This window comes from Ursus maritimus, unplaced genomic scaffold (genome assembly GCF_017311325.1).
Source record: "Ursus maritimus isolate PB19 unplaced genomic scaffold, ASM1731132v1 scaffold_3, whole genome shotgun sequence".
NCBI classification, from domain to species: domain Eukaryota; kingdom Metazoa; phylum Chordata; class Mammalia; order Carnivora; family Ursidae; genus Ursus; species Ursus maritimus.
The window spans coordinates 87,604,833-87,626,295 of NW_024425563.1; the positions used below are offsets into that span (position 1 = coordinate 87,604,833).

General features: G+C 38.4%; 1 protein-coding gene across 1 annotated transcript in view; it reads left to right on the forward strand.

The window, feature by feature from the left end:
- Positions 1–19,509, forward strand: part of DLD (dihydrolipoamide dehydrogenase) — a 30,389-nt gene extending 10,880 nt beyond the window's left edge. Inside the window, exons 4-15 of the mRNA XM_008703616.2 lie at positions 190–258; positions 992–1,061; positions 3,329–3,429; positions 3,771–3,914; positions 4,312–4,413; positions 15,639–15,829; positions 16,400–16,570; positions 16,860–16,979; positions 17,084–17,117; positions 17,532–17,669; positions 18,571–18,660; positions 18,748–19,509. Of these exons, the coding sequence (XP_008701838.1) occupies positions 190–258; positions 992–1,061; positions 3,329–3,429; positions 3,771–3,914; positions 4,312–4,413; positions 15,639–15,829; positions 16,400–16,570; positions 16,860–16,979; positions 17,084–17,117; positions 17,532–17,669; positions 18,571–18,660; positions 18,748–18,813 (1,296 nt within the window). The 3' untranslated portion in view covers positions 18,814–19,509. The remainder of the gene's footprint in view (positions 1–189; positions 259–991; positions 1,062–3,328; positions 3,430–3,770; positions 3,915–4,311; positions 4,414–15,638; positions 15,830–16,399; positions 16,571–16,859; positions 16,980–17,083; positions 17,118–17,531; positions 17,670–18,570; positions 18,661–18,747) is intronic.
- Positions 19,510–21,463: the final 1,954 nt, after the last annotated feature.

Consider the following 21,463-nt stretch of genomic DNA (forward strand, 5'->3'; position numbering starts at 1 on the left):
ATTCACTTTTGGGTTAGCCTGCATTTAGCATTATTTCTGAAATGATACATTTTAAAGAATTCCGTATTTTGTTCTCACAAACCAGCTTCAGTAACTTGTTCTGTAGAAGAATTAAGACAGATGTGTGGGAATTTTAGTGTACTGAGACACGGCAGGTTATATCCAGTTAAATGTTTTCTTTGGTTGTAGACAGTCTGCGTTGAGAAAAATGAAACGCTTGGCGGAACGTGCTTGAATGTTGGTTGCATTCCTTCTAAGGTGAGCATGTGTTTTGTACAGTGCCGAGGTGTTTTTCATTAGCCATTGATTAGAAGGATGTATTAGGACTAGAACATTAGGCTAATAGAGTTAATAAAAAATAAACAACCATGGTTGGTGCACTGGGTGTTATACGCAACTAATGAATCATCGAGCCTTACATCGGAAACCGGGGATGTACTGTATGGTGACTAACATAATATAATAAAAAATCATTAGAAAAGTGTTATATAATAAAAATTAAAAAAAAAACAACCATGGTTGATAAAAAACCTGTTTTCTTTTGTGAAGCTTAAATAGTGCTTTCATCAGTCTGCCATACATTCCTAAAATTGCTTCTCTGTCTTAGAATACTCAGCCTTTCCATTCAGACAGGCTCTGATCTTCCATTTTTTCTCTTCAACTTTCCTTTACCAGTGAAACAGATAATAGGTAGTAAATTCTTCTCTTAGGTGTTTTATGTATGTAGACATGACTGCCTTTTTCACCTGCCACCCTGAAGAGTGTACTTACTCCTTTGATTTTTAAAGAAAGTAAAGATGTTTTGTTTTTCATTCCTGCTTGTTGAATGTTTTTTACGTCATTATTATTTGGCTTAGATTAATAACATAAAAACAGAAACTGAATTGTTGTAGTCCTTTGTATTATTCCATGTAGAGAATGTCATTTCGTAAGTGCTTTTTGAGTGTGTATATAGTCTTATTATCAACATTTGATCATTTTATCTATTTAGGCTTTATTAAATAATTCTCATTATTACCATATGGCCCATGGAAAAGATTTTGCATCTAGAGGAATTGAAAGTAAGTATACCTTTCATATTTAACAATTTTACCAGCCATATTTGAGTTAACTCTTTCGGCTAAGGCCTTATGTATGTCTAATGAGTGTGTAACATATGTTTTGTTGAGGAAAGAATAAAGAAGATCTTAAAAATGTAGAGAGATTTACTTAAGAGGGCTTAAATCCATATTTTTACTATGACATCTTCGTCTGACAACTTTGGTGTGAAGTCTGCTGTGTCCGTGTGTGTGTGTGTGTGTGTGTGTGTATGTGTGTGTATGAAGAATTAGTTTTAATTTCCATGAAACCTGGAGATCTCAGGGTGGGGAACTGGCACTGGATTCCTCATTGCTATGGACAGAGAAGGAAAGAAGGAAGGTAGGTAGGTAGGTTGGTTTACCTAAGTTGTTGGTAGTGGGAAGAACGAAGGAGGGGTGGGGTGCAGCACAGTGTAAAAGGAGGACATTCCATTTTACATGTTTTATGTGTGTGTGTGTTACATTCCATTCCATTTTGTTTATCTTGTCTCCTTCCATTCTTTTTGGGCTGTTTTCATTTCATCCTTTCTCACCTATTGTTGACAGAGTTTCCTGTTGTAGCCCTTTGGCCTCAGGTCAGTCCAATCTCTCAGGGTCTCTGTCTCCTCATCTCTGAGATACGTGTTGGTTGAACGTGCTGACTGCTGAGATATCCCTCTTCTGAAGTTGTGTTGAGTTGAGCAGCTTTATCTTCTTATATTGTTGCTTCAGAGTTCTGAGTTAAATGAGTGGTTAAATCCAGTTTATTAAAGTCTTTTATATTAAGTTTTTGTATTTAAAGTTTTCAGATGAGTATTTTTGTTAGCTTTTGTTTCATGAAATTGTTTCTTTTCACTTAGAATTTCAGGTGATGTTTTACCATTTCTATTTAAATCTCATCCAGACCTATCATCATAGGGTGTTTGGAGAATCTGTTGCCACAGTGGGATATAACGTTTATTTTGGACTGAATTTTTCCCAAAGCTGGACTTTTTTTTTTTTAATAATTTTTTACTATGTTATGTTAGTCACCATACAGTACATCCCAAGTTTTTGATGTAAAGTTCCGTGATTCATTACTTGCGTATAACACCCAGTGCACCATGCAATACGTGCCCTCCTTAATACCCATCACCAGCCTATCCCGATCCCCCACCCTCTCCCCTGTAAAGCCCTCAGTTTGTTTCCCAGAGTCCATAGTCTTTCATGGTTCATTCCCCCTTCTTTTACCCCCCATTCCTTCTTCCCTTTCTTCTACCGATCTTCCTACTTCTTATGTTCCATAAATGAATGAAACCATATGATAATTGTCTTTCTCTGCTTGACTTCTGTTGCTTAGCATTATCTCCTCCAGTCCTGTCCATGTTGCTGCAAATGTTGTGAAATCGTTCTTTTTGATGGCTGTGTAATATTCCATTGCATATATGGACCACATCTTCTTAATCCAGTCATCTGTTGAAGGGCATCTCGGCTCCTTCCACAATTTAGCTATTGTGGACAATGCTGCTATGAACATTGGGGTGCATATGGCCCTTCTCTTCACTACATCTGTATCTTTGGGGTAAATACCCAGTAGTGCAATTGCTGGATCATAGGGTAGCTCAATTTTTAACTTTTTAAAGGGACCTCCACACTGTTTTCCAAAGTGGCTGTACCAACTTGCATTCCCACCAACAGTGTAAGAGGGATCCCCTTTCTCCACATCCTCTCCAACATTTTGTTGTTTCCTGCCTTGTCAATTTTTGCCATTCTAACTGGTGTAAGGTGGTATCTCAGTGTGGTTTTGATTTGAATTTCCCTGATGGCTAATGATTTTGAACATTTTTTCATGTGTCTGTTAGCCATTTGTATGTCTTCATTGGAAAAATGTTCATATCTTCTGCCCATTTTTTGATTTGATTGTTTCACGTGTATTGAGTTTGAGAAGTTCTTTGTAGATCTTGGATACCAGTCTTTTATCTGTAGTGTCATTTGCAAATATCTTCTCCCATTCCGTGGGCTGCCTCTTAGTTTTTTTGACTGTTTCCGTGGCTGTGCAGAAGCTTTTTATCCAAAGATGGACTTTTTACAACATTTGAGAGGTTCTGTTTATTAAGATATGCTGTTGGCCTTTTTGCCAGCTACGATTATTGTATCAGCTAAGATTAGTACTGCCTTTTATACAATTCAGTAAGCATTAGGCTGAAATTTTCCAGATCTTGATTAGTGAAAAATATCCTATTGGTTTAAGAATTTAGCTAAGGACTAAAGATTTGTTTAACAAACTACAGTGTCTGAAGTTCGCTTGAATTTGGAGAAGATGATGGAACAGAAGAGTACAGCAGTAAAAGCTTTAACTGGTGGAATTGCCCACTTATTCAAACAGAATAAGGTCAGTGGTTTAACGTGTAGACGTCTGCTTTATTTTACGTACACATTAAACATTATGCTGATAGAGTGTTTCTGTTAGAACTTGTCTGGGCTGTTCTTTTGTTTTGTGGAGGGGTTTTTGCTGGGGGTATATCTATTTAATTTAAAATTGCACACTAACCTGAAATAGATTTCCCTGACATATAGAACAGATTTTTGCTGCACATGCATAGCCTTACTAAGTAAGGAAGCATTTTGTATTGGATGTGTTATTTAATAGAGTCCTTTTTTCTATTAATCATGTTTTTTTAATCACGAAAATTATTTTAAACTTTGTAAATCTATAAACATTATTTTATAAAGGTTGTCCATGTAAATGGATATGGAAAGATAACTGGCAAAAACCAGGTCACCGCTACGAAAGCTGATGGCAGCACTCAAGTTATTGATACAAAGAACATTCTTATAGCTACAGGCTCAGAAGTTACTCCTTTTCCTGGAATCACGGTATGCTTTTTACAACTGGTACAACTTCCCTTCAGAAAGACATTTTATAAACTACTTATTCATGCTATTTATGAACTTTGAGAAATTTCTAATTGAAATACTACATGTTGACAGTCATTCAGCTTTGGGAAGCTGACAGTCTTTATTCTGTGGTGATTTGGACTAGAAATAGAACACTTCATATTAAGATGGATTTGAATTCATTATGAAGTTAAAACTGTTTTGTTTTGAAATACCAAATGATGAAGTGAGCATTTTTAATGGGATTTGATAAAATTGAGTGTATGGATAGAAGTCATAGATGCTTCAGAACAAAAGCCTTAGTATTTTTTGTGAGGTCAGTTTGTAAATCAGTAGGTTTTTCCAAATAATTTTGATTGTATATATTTTCTTATAGATTGATGAAGATACAATAGTGTCATCTACGGGTGCTTTATCGTTAAAAAAAGTTCCAGAAAAGATGGTTGTCATTGGTGCAGGAGTAATAGGTGTAGAATTGGTAAGTAATGCTTTTTCTTCTCTTACTGCCTTCACGGAGCGGGAAGGGACTTGATGGTCCCCTGTTTGGTTCTTTGTACAGCATTATAAGCAGATCAACACTGAGTTTTGCTTAAACACGTGAGTCATAAAGAGTTTTCAGGACAACTTATTTGTGTGATCATTACTCAGGAGGACATTCACTGTTATTTTGAACTCTGCTTCCCTGTATCTGCCGGCCTTCCAGTTCCCTAGAACTGAATTGATTTTTTAAAAGTCCGACAGCCCTTCGGAAGATAGTTCTCATCTGAGCCAGTTGAATTTCAGATGTGACTTACGTGGCTCTTCCCTCCCTCTCCATCCTCATCTTGATCCCTCTTACATTCTGTCAGACTACTCGCAACTCTCTGACTACCTTGCCATTTCATGTTCTCTACCTGCCTTGTTCTCCCTTCCTATCCATCTGGCGACTTTCCTGTCTTACCAGTGACCTCTTCTCTCCATTTTTTTTTTTTCCAAAAATTTTTTTTTTTACTATTTGAGAGAGAGCGTGCACGTGTGAGAGAGCAATTGAGGGGACAGAAAGGGAGAGGCAAACTCTGCACTGAGCACGGAGCCCGATGCAGGGCTCGATCTCAGGACCCTGAGATCATGACCTGAGCTGAAATCAGGAGTCGGATGCACAACCAGCTAAGCCACCCAGTGCCCCTCTTCTCTCCATTTTAAGGTATCCTTTTTCAGGCTGTTGATATCACAAAGAACTGCTCTACTGAGATCACAGATTCAGACATTTTATTCTCTAACCATCACCTCGTTTCCTTTCTTCCTCAGTTATTCTCAACAAACAGGCAGTTCAACTTTATCAGCTGCTCTAGTCCTTAGGTCCCTCTGTTTTTTGCTCCCTGCATTTCCTGTCTTGACTACGTTCCTGATCTGCTTAGGTTCCGTAGCTCTTCACTGTAGCTGCTGTTCTTGAGTCCCTTGCCTCCTTGTTCCATCATCATACCTGCTGGGTAAAACTGGAGTCCTGATTAAATTCAGCTGTCTACTCTTTTTTTTTTTTTTAATTGAAGTATAGTTGACATAGTGTTACATTAGTTTCAGGTATACAGCATAGTGATTCCACAGCTTTGTATGTTATGCTGTGCTCACCACAAATGTAGCTGCCATCTGTCACTATGCAACGCTGTTACAGCACTATTGGCTATATTATTTTCTATGCTGTGTACCATTTATCCCCGTGACTTACTCATTTTGTAACTGGTAGCCTCTACCTGCCACTCCCTTTGACCCATTTTGCCAATTCTCCCACCCCTCTCCCCTCTGGCAACCCCTAGTTTATTCTGTATATTTACATGTCTGTTTCTGGTTTTTCTGTTCAGTTGTTTTTTGTTTTTTTTAGATTCTATATATAAGTGAAATCATATGGTATTTGTCTTTGTCTCTCTTATTTATTTCAGTTAGCATAATACCCTTTATGTCCATCCATGTCGTTACAGATTGGAAAAATCCATTCTTTTTTATGGCTCACTAGTATTCCATTGTGTATATAAGAACATCTTTATTTATCTATCAGTGGACAATTGGGTTGCTTCCATATCTAGGCTATTGTAAATATGCTGCATTAAAGATAGAGGTACATATATCTTTTTGAATTAGTGTTTTCATCTTTGGGTAAATACTCAGTAGCAGATTACTGGATTGTATGGTATTTCTATTTTTAAGTTTTTGAGGACCTCCATACGTTTTCCACAGTGGCTGCACCAATTTACATTCCCATCAACAGTGCATGAGGGTTCCTTTTTCTCCACATTTTGCTAACACTTTTTATTTCTCACTTTTCAATACCCATTCTGACAGGTAGAAGGTGATACCTCATTGTGGTTTTGATTTGCATTTTCCTGATGGCTAGTAATGTTGAACATCTTTTCATGTCTGTTGGCCATCTTTATGTCTTTGGAAAGGTGTCTATTCAGTCCTCTGCCTGGTTTTTAATTGGATTATTTATATTTTTGGTGTTGAGTTGTATAAGTTCTTTATATATTTTGGATATTAACTCCTTATGGGATATAGCATTTATAAATTTCTTCTCCCATTCAGTAGGTTGCCTTTTTGTTTTGTTCATGGTTTCCTTTGCTGTGCAAAAGCTTTTTATCTTGGTACAGTCCCAGTTGTTTGTTTTTGTTTGTTTGTTTGTTTCCCTTGTCTAAGGAGACAGATCTAGAAAAATGTTGCTAAGACTTAGATTACTAGCTATGTTTTCTACTAGGAATTTTATGATTTTGGGGCTTACATTAGTTCTTTAATCCATTTTGAGGTTTTTTTTGTGTGCGGTGTCAAAAAGTGACCCAGTTTCATTCTTTGGTGTGTGCCTGTCCAGTTTTTCCCCCACCATTTCTTGAGGAGACTCCCTTTTCCCCATTACATATTCTTGCTTCCTTTATCATAGATTAATTAAGCATATAAACATAGGTTTATTTCTGGGCTTTCTAGTTTGTCCCATTGATCTGTCTCTTTTGTGCCATTAATAAACTTTTTTGATTAATAGTTTTGTAGTATGTCTTGAAATCTGAAGTATATATTGAGAATTACGTTAACTCAAGTTTTGTTTCTATTTCTCAAGATTGTTTTGGCTATTATAGGTCTTTTGTGGTTCCACACAAATTTTAGGATTATTTGTTTTAGTTCTGTGAAAACTACTGTTGGTATTTTGTTAGGGATTGCATTCAGTGTGGATTGCTTTGGAGAGTATGGACATTTTAACAATATTGATTCTTCTGGTCCATGAGCATGGTATATCTTCATCAGTGTTTTAAAATTTTCAGAGTATAGGTCTTTTACCTCCTTGGTTAAATTTATTCCTAGGTATTTTATTCTTTTTGGTGCAATTGTAAATGAAATTTTCTTAATTTCTCTTCTGCCACTATGTTATTAGTGTATAGAAATGCAACCAGTTTGTATATATTGATTTTTGTATGCTGCAACTTCACTGAATCCATATATTCTGATATTTTTTTTTGTGGAGTCTAGAGTTTTTTTTAATAGCGTCATGTCATCTGCAAATAGTGACAGTTTTACTTCTTTCTTACCAATTTGGATGCCTTTTATTTCTTGTATGATTTCTGTGGCTAGGATTTCCAGTGCTATGTTGAATGAAGGTGGTGAGATTAGACATACTTGTCTTGTTCCAGTCTTAGTGGAAAAGCTCTCAGTTTTTACCCTTGAGTATGATGTTATCTGTGGGTTTGTCATATATGCCCTTTATTAGGTATGTTCCCTCTAAACTTACTTTATTGAGTTTTTTTTTTTTTATCATGAACAGATGTTGAATTTTGTCAGATGTTTTTTCTGCATCTATTGAGGTGATCATATGATTTTTATCCTTCATTTTGTTAATATGGTATGTCACATTGATTTGAGGATATCGAACCATCCCCAGAATAAATCTGATCTCATCGTGGTGAATCATCCTTCTAATGTATTGTTGAATCTGGTTGCCAAGCATTTGTTTTGGATTTTTGCATCTGTGTTCATGGGGATGTTGTCCTGTAGTGTTTTTTTTTTTTTTTTTTTTTAAGTGTCTTTGGTTTTGGTTATCAGAGTAATGCTGGTCTTGTAGAATGTATTTGGAAGCCTTCCTCCTATTCGCTTTTTTGGAACTGTTTAAGGAAGATAGGTTTTAACTCCTTTTTAAACGTTTGGTAGAATTTACCTGTAACTCCATCTGGTCCTGGGCTTTTGTTTGTTGGAAGGGTTTTGTTTTTGTTTTTGGGAGGAAGAACACTTTTTTTCATACCTCAACTTGAGAGTATAATGCCTAGCTTCTGAAGCTTCTTTTTGGTTACGGATTCAATTTTGTTACTAATAATTGGTCTGCTCAAGTGTTGTTTCTTTCTGATTTAGTTTTGGAAGATTGTATGTTTCTGGGAATTTAATGGTTTCTTCTGTGTTGTCCAATTTGTTGGCATGTAATTTTTTGTTGTAATCTCTTATAATCCTTTGTAATTCTGTGCTGTTGGTTTTTATTTCTCCTCTTTAATTTTTTTATTTCCTTTATTTGGGCCCTTTCTTTTTTTTCATGAGTCTGGCTAAAGGTCTATCAGTTTCATTTATCTTTTCAAAGAAAGAGCTCTCAGTTTCATTGATTTTTATTATTTTTTAGTCTCTTTCATTTATTTCTGCTGATTTTTTCCTTCCTTTTACTAACTTTGGGCTTTGCTCTTTTTTTTTTTCTAGTTTCTTTTGTAAGGTTGGATTGTTTGAGATTTTTCTTGTTTCATGGCTGTATCGCTATCAGTTTCCATCTTAGAACTGCTTTCTCTGTGTGCCAAAAATTTTGGACCGTTGTGTTTTAGTGTTCACTTGTCTCCATGTATTTTTTTTTTCTTTATGCTGTCTTTGTTGACCCATTGGTTGGTTGGTTGTTTTTTTTTTTTAAGATTTATTTGAGAGAAAGAGCATGAGCAGGGGTTTGGGGCAGAAAGAGACCGAGAAGCAGATTCCCCTCTGAGCAGGGAGTCCAACGTTGGGCTTGATCCCGGGACCCTCTGATTATGACCTGAGCCAAAGGCAGACACTTCACTGACTGAGCCACCCCGGCGCCCCGAAATGCTTTTAATTTTAAATTTGGTGAAACCTGTTTTGTGGCCTACCATGTGATCTGTCTTGGAGAATGTTCCATGTGCACTTGAATGTATTTTGTTGTTTTTGGATCATATGTTCTATATATATCTGTTAGGCTCATCTAGTCTTATGTCTTGTTCAAAGACACTTTCCTTACTGATCTTCTCCATTGATGCAAGCTGGCTGTCCCCTCCTGTTACTGTTACTTTCTCCCTTTATGCATTTTATGCATATTTATTTTATGCATTTAGGTGCTCCAATATTGGGTGCATAGATATTTACAATTGTTATGTCCTTTTGTTGGATTGATCCTTTTATCATAATGCAGTGCTATTGTCTCTTGTTACAGTCTTTATTTCAAAGTCTGTTTTGTTTAATGTATGTATTGATACCCTGGCTTTCCTTTTTTCTTTTCTTTTCTCTTTTTTTTTTTTTTTTTTTCTAATCTCATGGAATGTCTTTTTCCATCCCTTCCCTTTCATTCTGTAAGTTTCTTTAGGTCTGAAATGAGTCTCTTGTAGGCAGCATATAGATGGATCTTGTTTTTTTATCCCTGCCGTCAGCCTATATCTTTGTTGGAGTAGTTAGACTGTTTACATTTAAAGAAATTATTGGTAAGTTTGTATTTATTGCCATTTGTTCACTGTTTCCTCATTGTTTTTGTAGTTTTTCTCTGTTCTTTTTCTTTGTGATTGATGGCTTTAGTGTTGTGCTTGGCTTTTTCTCTTTATTTTTTGTGTATCTGTTACAGGTTTGTGGTTTGTGGTTACCATGTGGTTCATATATAACATCTTAAATACATAGCAGTCTGCATTAAGTTGATGGTCACTTAAGTTTGAACATCTTCTAAAAGGATTTCATTTTTATTCCCCCGCCTTCCATGTTTTATGTATGTTACTATATTTTACATTTTTTGAGTCCCCTTAACTAATTTTTTTTTTAAATTTATAATTGTACTCATTGAAGTGGGCTGGAGCTGGGGGTGCCTTGGCCTGGAGGGGGATGGCTGGAGCCGCTGTGGGCTAGGGGCCCAGGGCTCACTGAGGCAGTAGGCCATTTGGGGCCCCTGGACCCCGTTCCTGTCTGTGCTGTCAGGGTGGAGGGGGAACGTAAACAATGGCACTTGTCAGCCTCTCCAGCTCTGGAGAGAATTCTAGCAGTTTCCCCTCCATTTGGCCCGTGCTATAGGGTTAGTAAATGAGTTTTCTTCACTTATATAGTCTTTTGGCTCTTTAAAGGATCGTGCTTTTTTGCTGTACCCCAGGGTGGGCAAATCTGCATGTGGCTCCTCAGAGCTGTCCCTCCGTCCTGCAGTCAGTAATGTTGGGGTCGGGTTCCCATCATTACCATGTCTCAGGCTCTCCTCCTGTTCTCTGCGTGCTCCCTCCGTCGTGTGACATTCGGAAGCCGTTCAGCCGCTCCTCGGTTCTTCAGGGGGAGCTGGCGCACCGCCGAGTGCAGCTTCCGGCTCGCCGTGGGAGGGGAATTCACGGTCTTCCGTGCTGCCCTCTTGGACACGTCTGGACTTTTGTATCTAAGTGCCTTTCAGCATCTCTACTTATAGATCTCACAGACGCTGAACTCGGTGCATTTATGACATAACCTTTCCCTCTCCCTCCTCCCTCTTTCACCCTTGAATAAACAAAACCAAACCCGTTTCTTTCTTAATATTTCTCATCTCAATGAGTCGTACCACCTTATATCTAGAAGCTGAAGCAGAAGTTTGGGAATTATACGTGACTTCTGTCATGCCGTCGTGTCTCCTGCTGAGTCAGTCAGTGGGTCCTAACATGATGCTATGGACATATACCTCACGAATAGAGCCTCCTTTTTACACGCATCTACTTAGATCCCAGGTCAGGCCAATGTCTTTCTTACCCTAAGTCTCTGACTTCTTTCATCTTTTTCTAACCTAATTTCCTCAGAGTGGCTGAAGTCTTCTCCTGTAACACGAATGTATTCCTGTCCCTTCCCTGCTAAAAATCCTTCAGTAACTAGTGAGAGTCATTAGGATAAACCCAGAAATCTTTAATGTGGAAAGGCCAGCATGATGTGGCCCTGGCTCAAATCTCCAGCCTCATTTCTAGTGCCTTTCCCTCTCAAACTATGTTCCACGTACAGCGAAATACCAGTTTCTGAACAAGCTGCGCTTTTTCTTTGTTCTGTAGGCCTTCTGTTTGGAACGTGCCTCCCTCTACAGGTCTCTGCTCTCAGCGCCTCCCCGACTATCCCCCCCATGCCCTTAGGTGCTCTTGCTGAGTGTTGCATTGCACCTGTCCTTGCTACAGTATTTATCACTTTACTGATCCTACTTGCTCACTTGTCTCTCAGTAACTCGTCCACTGCCTGGGGGCAGAGGTCATGGCTGTTTCACCAACCATGCATCTTTAGTGCGGGGCACAGTGGCTGTTAGTCTCGGGTTAGCTTTTATTATTATTATTGTTGCCGAGTACACATTTGTTAATAAATACCTTTCAGAAGTCAGCTTAGAAGTTACTTTTTTAGCCCAGACTTCCTTTTTTCTAAGAAAGTGTGCAAGTCTTTCTGTCTTTGAGTCTTGAGTATGGTACGTCTGCATCTTTGTATCGCCTGCTAGGTGACAGTATATTGCATTTGTTTGTTTATGTCTGCCTTTCCTACAGGACCATAAGCTCCTTGAAGGCAAGGACTGAGTGTCACTCATATTTGAATCTCTGTTGCTTTCCTTGATGCTGCTTACCCAGGGCCTGTAGATCCCAGATCGGTTATTTTGTCATCTTTCTGATCCCATCTCTTCTGTCAGGATCACTTGGAAATAGTGTTCAGAACTAAGTGTGATACTCTGCTTTATCTTGCCTTGTGTAATTCATCAGTCTGGGAAGCATGTGAACTAAGGCATGTGGCCTGTCATCTGATCATCTAAATTGATGAGTGAAACTGTCTCTGGTGTCCTTCACATCAGGAGGAAGTACTGAAAGCCACCTGACTCTGCCGTCTTTAGCCTGTTTATAAATGTATTTGAATCTCCACTGATCGTCGTATCTAAGGGATGTGAAGTTTTCTTTTTCTTTCTTTCTTTTCTTGTCTTGTCTTGTCTTGTCTTTTCTTTTCTTTTGGAAGACTTTGCTGGTAATAAAAACATCCTACGTTATTTATTATCCAGTTCAGAAAAGCCTTCGGAAGATAGTTTACATGACCTCTTTGGAACACTCGTCGTGGTATCTAGTGATTATCAAACCAGCTGTTTAAACATGTCTTCTCGTATTTAACAGAGATGTTCCACATTTCAAAATCTATTTCCCAGAATCTTCTTTTCACTTTTGAAAATTTTAGGCCATATGTTGCCTGTCTGGCTTCATTTGACGGTTCCTTTATGCCGATTAAGTTCCCAGAGTTCACTGACAGTGTCCCTGTCCTCAGATCATGATCGGATTTGATTGGAGAGTTAACTTATCAAAAATGACTAGTTTTCTTATCTTAATATTTCCTCTATTCATTCCACTTTGAAAATTGTTCTCATGGGTGAATAAAATGAGCAAGAAAAAGGAATAACATAGATTGACTTTCTTTTGTTGGTAAGTATAATAATACCCTGAAGCAGTAATTCTCTTTCTTTCATTTCAGCACTTTGGCCTTAGGGTATTTTTATAAATGTTGGGTTATTTTAAACATCTCAATATTTTAGGTGTCTCTTCCTATATTGAATGTTTTTACAAATGTCTTTTTAAAAATTTAAACTTATTAGAGATAATTCACTGTGTAGTCATACTTCTCTCTTTAATTTCTTATAAAGATTATTCATGTGACTGTCTTTTTATTTTTTCATAGGTTACTTTTTTCCGTTCCATTTTAATATAGTGCTTAAGAATGTTTTAGAATCAGATTTAAATTTGAATTTCAGCTCTGCTTCTCCGTGACTAAGTCCTTGTTAAATGAGCTTCTCTGAACTAGTTGATTCATCACAAAAATCCCCACTTTAATAAGAGTAACTGCCTTGTAGGATTATTGTTGGGATTTAGTAAGGTCATTTGTATAAAACACTTAACCCAGTGTCTGGCAGCTAATAAGCTCTACCATAGTGCCTGATGTCTAATATCTGGTAGATACTATTAGAGTTTTCCTATTTCTTAGGATTTTGAAATCTGTTTTCCTGAAAAGTAAGGCATTTGTCCAGCTCTCTGTGTTCATTATTCCTTACTTTGAATTCAAAATGATGCTTCTTACTGTTTCCTACTTTACTGTTTCTTTTTGTTGTTGTTGAAAATGTCATGATTTTGTTCTTTTTTATGGCTGAATAATACTCCTATGTATGTATACCACATGTTCTTTTTTATTTTTATTTTTTTGTTGAAGTATAATTGAACGTATTATTAGTTTCAGGTGTACAATATTGACTTGATGTACTCTTACTAGTTCTTACTTTCTAATTTAGGTTCAGAGGAGTGTATTTTTAACACCGTCTTTGAGATACAGGTCTATATCTTTCACCCATTTAAAGTGTACAGTTCAGTGGTTTTTTGGGGTTTTTTAAGTACGTTCACACAGTTGTGCAGTAGTCAGCACAATGTTAATTCCAGAGCATTTTCGTCACCTCAGAAACCCCACGTCCACTGGCAGCGACTCCACATTCCTTCCTTCTCCGGGGCCCTGGAAACCACTAACCTACTTTCTGGGATTGTGGAACTGCCTATTTTGGACTTTTCATGTAAATGGAATTCATGCAGTATGTGGCCCTATGTCTGTGGCTTCTTCACTAGGCATCACGTGCTCAGGGTTCTCCGTAACTCTTCAGAGCCAAATCCTCTGTTCTGTGTCTCAAGACATTTTGTTTATCCATTCATCCCTTGATGGACACTTGGCTGCTTCCCACTTTGGGACTATTACGAATAATACTGCAGTGAACGGTGTACAGGTTTCTGTCTGGACATCTGTTTTCATTTCTCTTGTGTGTAAACCTGGGAGTGGAATTGTTGGGTCAAATGATAGTTCTGCGTTTGGCCTTTCAAGGGGCTCTGTTTGCAGAGCGCTGCACGATCATCCACCAGCGGAGTGAGTTTGGTGGTTCCACGTCCTCCCAGGAGTAGCAGTGGTGCTTTTTTCGATTTGAACCATTCTCGTAGGCGTGTAGTGGTAGCTCCTGGGCGGTTTAATTGCGTTTCTCTAGTGGCTTGTAATGTGAAGCATCTTTTTATGTGCTTATTTTCCATCTCTGCGTTGTCTTTTGTGACCTACCTCTTTAACGATTTTGTCTGGGTTTTTTTGGATTTGCTATTTAATTTTGAGAGATCGTTGTGCAAAGGATCTAAATTCTTTATCATAAAGATGTTTTGCAAATATTTTTTTCTCCGTCTGTGGCTTGTCTATCTCTGTTCTTGATATTAGCTTTAGAAGAGGAGATGTTTTGGGGCGCCTGGGTGGCTCAGTCCTTAAGCGTCTGCCTTCGGCTCAGGGCGTGATCCCGGCGTTCTGGGATCGAGCCCCACATCAGGCTCCTCCGCTATGAGCCTGCTTCTTCCTCTCCCACTCCTCCTGCTTGTGTTCCCTCTCTCGCTGGCTGTCTCTATCTCTGTCAAATAGATAAATAAAATCTTTAAAAAAAAAAAAAAAAAGATGTTTTTAATTTTGATGTAGTCTCTCTCTTTTTTTTTTTTTTCCTTTTGTGGTTGTGTTTATAGTGTCGTATGACCCTAACTAAGGGTCACAAAGATTCTTTTCTATGTTTTTGTCTGTAAGTTTTATAGTCTTGGGTTTTACACTAAGGTCCATGATCCATTCTGAGTTTTGTATATGCTGTGGGTTTTTAGTGTCACGGTACTGCCTTTAGTTAGCGCTCTTTCCAAAACCTTGGGAAATGTTTTAAACGAATACATAAACCTAACTGAAAAGGTAAACCTCTTATTTTAAATTACCAGACGGTTTTAATACAAATTCTTGAAAAGGATATGTTCATTGTTCTTCGTATTTTATATAAGGCTGTAAAATTACATTCATCTTGCGTATTTTGTAAGTAGGCATCCAGATGTTTTGTTAAAATGTTGTCAAAAACCAGCATTCAGTTTAAATTATAATTTGAATGAAAAACATGTTTCTGTTGAGAAAATAAAATATGAATCCAGTTTGATATTTTACAAATACCAGGAACTAGTAGAGAATCTTCTTTCCCACTTGTTTCCCTCTGCCTGGACCAGTTCCCTGTGTAGCTCATTCCCTCTCTTTGTGCACATGTCAGTCCCAGTGAAGCTTTCCCCATGACAGTGCTCTTTAAAATTGCAGCCTTACTCCTTCCAGCAGTTCTGGTTCCGCTTCCTGATTGCTCAGAGCACTTTACTATCCTCTGTGTGAATTTTACTTAATCTGCCTCCCTTTCCAGAATATAAGTTCCCTGCGGCAGCATTTTGTTTACTGATGTGTGCCTGGCATACAGTAGGTGCTCAATAAATGTTGAAGGCATGAACAAACTAATACATGAAATAGATGAAATTTATTTATTTGCCACGGTGTTCGTTTTGAACTTCAGAGCTTCTGATAGGGACATGTCAACAAAAGAGAATATCCGACAACAGATTATTTATGGTGCTTCAGTAAATATTTGCTCTAGAAACCTTTATTTTTATTTTTGTGATTTTTAAAAATTACTGTCTACAGGGTTCGGTTTGGCAAAGACTTGGTGCAGATGTGACAGCAGTTGAGTTTTTAGGTCATGTTGGTGGAGTTGGAATTGATATGGAGATATCGAAGAACTTCCAACGCATCCTTCAAAAACAAGGATTTAAATTTAAATTGAATACAAAAGTTACTGGTGCTACCAAGAAGTCAGATGGAAAAATTGATGTTTCGTAAGTATGCTCCATTTGGTTTTGATATATCTTTATCTGTGTGCTTAAGGAAAACACTCCTTTCTTCAGAATCAGATTTTTTATGACTTAGGACCATTTTATTGCTTAATATATAACTCCATATTGCATATTAAATCAGTCCATTGAAATTCATGAAGAAGTTGATGCTAGAAAACTTGATCCAGTGTTCTCACTGTAATGTACTTTCTCATCGTATACATTCAGAAATATTTAAACTCTCAACGTTCAGTAAAACTCAGTATTTTTAGGTATACTGTGTGCCTGGCGCTCTTATCGAATACTTCTATAACATAATGAAAGTACTTGCCTAAGGTCACGCAGCAAGTGAGGGACAGAGCCATTACTTCATCTTTCTGACTCTAAGACCTATGTTCTACTACCTTTTTTGAGAGGTTTGGATGACTTCTAGAAGATTTGTACATGTTTTCATTGCCTGACTCCTGTTTGCTAGAAGTGTCAGCAGCGCTTGAGAAACGTCTGGCTACCTTTCTCAGTCTGTCAGTGGTTTCTGTCGATGCGTGTTTAACAGTCACATTATTTGTCGTCTAGTATCGAAGGTGCTTCTGGTGGGAAAGCCGAAGTTATCACGTGTGACGTTCTCTTGGTTTGCATTGGCCGACGACCCTTTACTCAGAACCTGGGACTGGAAGAGCTTGGAATTGAACTAGATCCTAGAGGTAGAATTCCAGTCAATACCAGATTCCAAACTAAAATTCCAAAGTAAGTTGGATAATTATTTGCATTTTCAAAAATTTAAAAATTAATTTTAAATACTATTTTGAAAATAAGACTTAAGCTCTGGCTTTGGGGAAGAACAGTAAACTTCTATGTGGAAACAAAAATAATTGAATGTTTTCGTTACCCAAAGATGAGAACCTGCACTCACAGATGTGTATCTTACATATTTTTTGGTTACGTGGTAACTAGAAACTTCTGTTACCATGGCATAATGCAGATGAGTGGCTGTGATGGCAGAAGTTGACTGCGTTTCTTTCCATCTCTGTGGCAGCATCTACGCTATCGGCGATGTGGTTGCCGGGCCAATGCTGGCTCACAAAGCAGAGGATGAAGGCATTATCTGTGTGGAAGGAATGGCTGGAGGCGCTGTGCACATCGACTACAAGAAGAGGTAATTCTGAATGCGGGGTAGTTTTAATGCCATCCTATGAATTGAGTTAATGACAGGTGGCTGAGACTCATTTTATTATTAATACATTTTGAAATTATGTAGAGCATTATAGTTTCTGTGTTTCAATTGAAAGAAGAGGTAATTCTGAATGCGGGGTAGTTTTAATGCCATCCTATGAATTGAGTTAATGACAGGTGGCTGAGACTCATTTTATTATTAATACATTTTGAAATTATGTAGAGCATTATAGTTTCTGTGTTTTTTCCTTTGTTGGTAGCATAGAGGAAACCATTCACTTGCCTGCCTTCAAACTAATAATTTCAGAGTGCTTACAGTTTCCTTTGAAATCTACCCAGATAGACTGACATGTGCATTTGCTGGTGTTCATACCCAAAATGTATTTCATTAGCAGGCAGTTCTGGTCTTGCCCTCAGTATACTCAGAAGAATTGCCTTCTTGGGATTTATTTTCTGAACAAATAGTAGATGATTGCACCAACAGGAGTGCATTTTTTCAGAGTTTATGTAGGTTCTTACTTTCTGTCTCTCACAGGGTATTGAGTACAAGGTTGGGAAATTCCCCTTTGCTGCTAACAGCAGAGCTAAGACAAATGCTGACACAGATGGCATGGTGAAGATTCTGGGACAGAAGTCAACGGACCGGGTGTTGGGAGCACATATTCTAGGACCAGTGAGTATCCTAAGACCCCAGATCCCATTATGATTTCTGGAAACTGTTGCTGTTTAGATTTAAAGCCAGCTGCTGTTTACATCCTGAGGTTATATACCAGAAGTCGTGTGTTGTTTCTGACAAGGCGACCGGTAGCACTCTTACAGGCTGGGCCATCACATCGTCTGCTTTCCATACCGCAACTGACGTTATCCTCTTAAAACTTACTACACCGGGCCCCTTGCCGGCCGAAAACTCTCCAGTGGCCCTTTTCCCGCTTCGGGCTGTTGCATACGAGGCCCCACTCCATCTGTCCTGTCTGCCTTCCTGACCTCTTGCCTTTCCGCTCTTCCCTTTCACTCATTATTTCCCTGCCTCATGGGCCTTCCCTCAGTTTCCTAACAGGCCAGTATGTTCCCATTTTAGAGGCTTTGTGCTTGTGCAACCATGGCTTGGATTGCTGTACCCCAGGTCTTGGCATGACTGGCTTCTAGGAGGTCTCAGCTCAGATGTTACCTCCTAAAAGAAGCCCTTCCTACCACTGACCCTGAAGTAGGCACTTCCCCTTGGGATCTGCTGTAATCGTGATGATAAAGCAGTGGAGTCCTTAGTCTGGAATACATTTTTCTGTATACATGCAGTAACTTTAATATTCACAATTCTGGGGGGCAGGAGTCGCTCTGCCCATTTTTGAAGGAAATAAATGGAATGAAGCACACACAGTGAGTGCTTGAAGGGGCTCAGTGGTAGGATTCAAATCCAGGCCAGCTGGCTCCGGAGTCCAAGCTCTTCATTTCTGTGCCACCTTTTCTGTTAAGCTTTTCTTGACCGGAGGCAGATAGTTATGCTCTAACAGCGAATCCTGTTAGCTTGTAGTTTTTCCCATGGGAAGAAAATGACTTCTTGGTCTGTGATTTTAAAGGGTGCTGGTGAAATGGTGAATGAAGCCGCCCTCGCGCTGGAGTACGGAGCCTCCTGTGAAGATATAGCCAGAGTCTGCCATGCGCATCCGGTAATTATCGTACAGAGTTAGTGGTACCTCAGGTTTCTTCTCCACCACAAATATTTGGTTTCTAATTCTAAATTTTTTCCCTTGCAGACTTTATCAGAAGCTTTTAGAGAAGCAAACCTGGCTGCATCATTCGGCAAATCAATCAACTTTTAAACTAGAAGATTATATTTTTCTGAAATTTCCTGGGAGCTTTTGTGGAGGTCACATTTTTGAACAGGAAATGCTCACAGCTCCAAGAATTTTTAGGACTGAATTATGAAACTTTTGGATGGTTTTAATAGGTTCGGACAGAATGGAATAATCTCATCTATTTTAAATAAATTTAATATTTTGTTTCAGTGCATTAATATTGCAGAAAAAAAGCTACTTATAGTAGCATCCTGGAAATTTTTCTTCAACCCATATTTTCACGCAGTTTCTGAAAGATTCGACTTCACTCAATTTATGTTACATAGCTTTTATCTCTGCTGTTGTAAAATTGGATTTACTTACATGGATGGAGCTGGCGTAGGGTATGTGAACCAGCTGTGTTTGAAGCAAGGTGATCAAGTTATTTTAAACTTGGTTTTCATATTGGAAACAGTCATTAGAATAATATTAAGATATGTATAAGCCAAACTGATGTAAATAAAGTGAGATGATCTCTCACTTGTTTTATTTAATCCCCAAATTCTTGCAGTTTAGAGGTAGACTTTATGTTTAAATTTTTAAGGACCCGTTGAGGTCTGTAGTCTGTAGTTACCCAGTTAACCAAAATTAGGAGGTCCGTGGGATTCAAATATTAAATGAAGACGTAAATGTATTACAGCAGGGAATGAAAATACAGAAATAAACAGTCTTAAATATTCACTTACTGGTTGTTTTGAGTGAATGTCAAGATGGTCCTAGTTCTTTATAACTACCTGTAGTATATATTCTTATTTCTGTTTATTATTCCTCTTCTAGGCCTGGATGTATCTTTTTACCACACTGGGGGACAACGTTAAGGCATTTCAAAGGTCCTTACCTTTCATCTGTTTTAGTGATACCGACTAACTGTGGAGCATACACTTTTTGGAGACACAGCATACAGGAAAATTTAACCTGCTGTCTTCTGTGGATTTCCAGTGTATCCATGGCTGGGTAAATGACTGTTTCTTTAAAAGAGTGCTATAAAATCGTATTTGCTGATTAATGTTTAAAATGGCCAGCTCTTGAAACACTTCAGTAACAAAGTATTAAATGTTAAAATAGGCTTTTGCATATTTTAAATTTAAGAATCAGATTAAGTAGTTCTCAAATTTAGGATAGCATATTCTTGAAAAGCTATCTTAAAGTAGTAGAAATATGCAAACTAGGTACTCACTTGATTGCAACTTAAAGATCACAGCCTAAGAAAAAGTTTAGAGAATGTCCCTGTGTCAGCAGAAAGCTATGTGGGGTACGATACTGTCAGTAGCTCAGTTAGAAGGAAAATGTTGAGTCGTCTTCAGGTTTTAATTGCATCATCAATGGGTCACATTTCCCTTTTTCTTCTATGTCCAGTAGTCTTGGATTGTATTACGGTCATTATGAATGATCCATTGTAAAGACTCTGGATGCTCTTACCTACCTCTGAAAAATAGGGAATTTCTGTTTCAGGAGGCAGTTAACTTGGCTGAACCCCAGTTCCATCATCTTCGCTGGGGGCGGCAGCTGAAATGTCTGCTCTGTTGTTTCAGCTTTACCTCGGCTACATTACGTCTATCCCATGCTTGTGTAGTTCATAGGTCAGTGAGACACTGGGCAAATGATGTGTAGAGTTCGGAGGCCCTCCCCACCATGCCACACTCTTCTGGGGCTCCCCCCCCCCCCATATAGTAGTTATTCTAGTTGCTCCTGACTCAGTCCTCCAATTCCTTAACCGGTAAAACTTGGCTTCTGCCCAGTGTGATACTTGCTAGGACCTACCTTCAGTTGAAAAGCCATTAAAATTGGGGAGTTTCACCCAGTCCTGGTCTCTGTCAAAACTTCTCTCTACCTTCTGCCTGCTTCTGGTTGGTCTCCAGGACCTTTAGTTTAAAAAATACATATTTTGTTCAGAGTTTGCTGTAGTTATTATAGGAGGGCTGGCTTGATACGTGCTACTTTGCCATTATTGGAAATGACCTCTTTTAAAATCTGAATTCACAATATTATGTGAAGTGCTAGTTCATTCAAACTTCAAACATGTCTACTCTGGGGTGGTGGGGAATAGAATTAAGTCCTAGCTATAGAAACACACAAAATAGTTATATCTAGGCAGGAATGAAGTTGTGGGTATAAAACAGGTTTTAAATACTCATTTACCATTATTTACTATTTTCTTGGCTTGTGAAGGTGGGAATTAGTTGTGCAGTTCCCTGAGCTGATTCAAATGAGTGACTTCAAAGTGACATCTTTAGTTGTTTAGCTGAAAAGGAAGGGGTAGTAGTAAAGATCTCTATTTTAAGTAAAATATGTAAAATTAAGGGGAAAAAATCAGTGGCTGTAGTGGGTGGGGTAGAAGCACGTTGCCAGGTGGTAGGATCTGTACCTAAAATGAAGGGACAAATAATTACCTTGAAGGAGAGCGAAGGTCGCCTTATTGTTTAAATTACATCTGTTTCCGTAACTCTTGTTGAGGCCCAGCTGCAGCTGTGTTGCATGTGGGGGGGTGGTCAGGGGTACACAGAAACCGTCTTGCTCTAATAAGAATTTGGAAAAAGGACCACTTAGGGCTTGGCCCCTCCTCCAGCCAGCTCAGCGCTGAAGTTGACATGGGTTTGGCAGTTGGAATACAACTGTTTTCTTTGTCCTGTGGAAT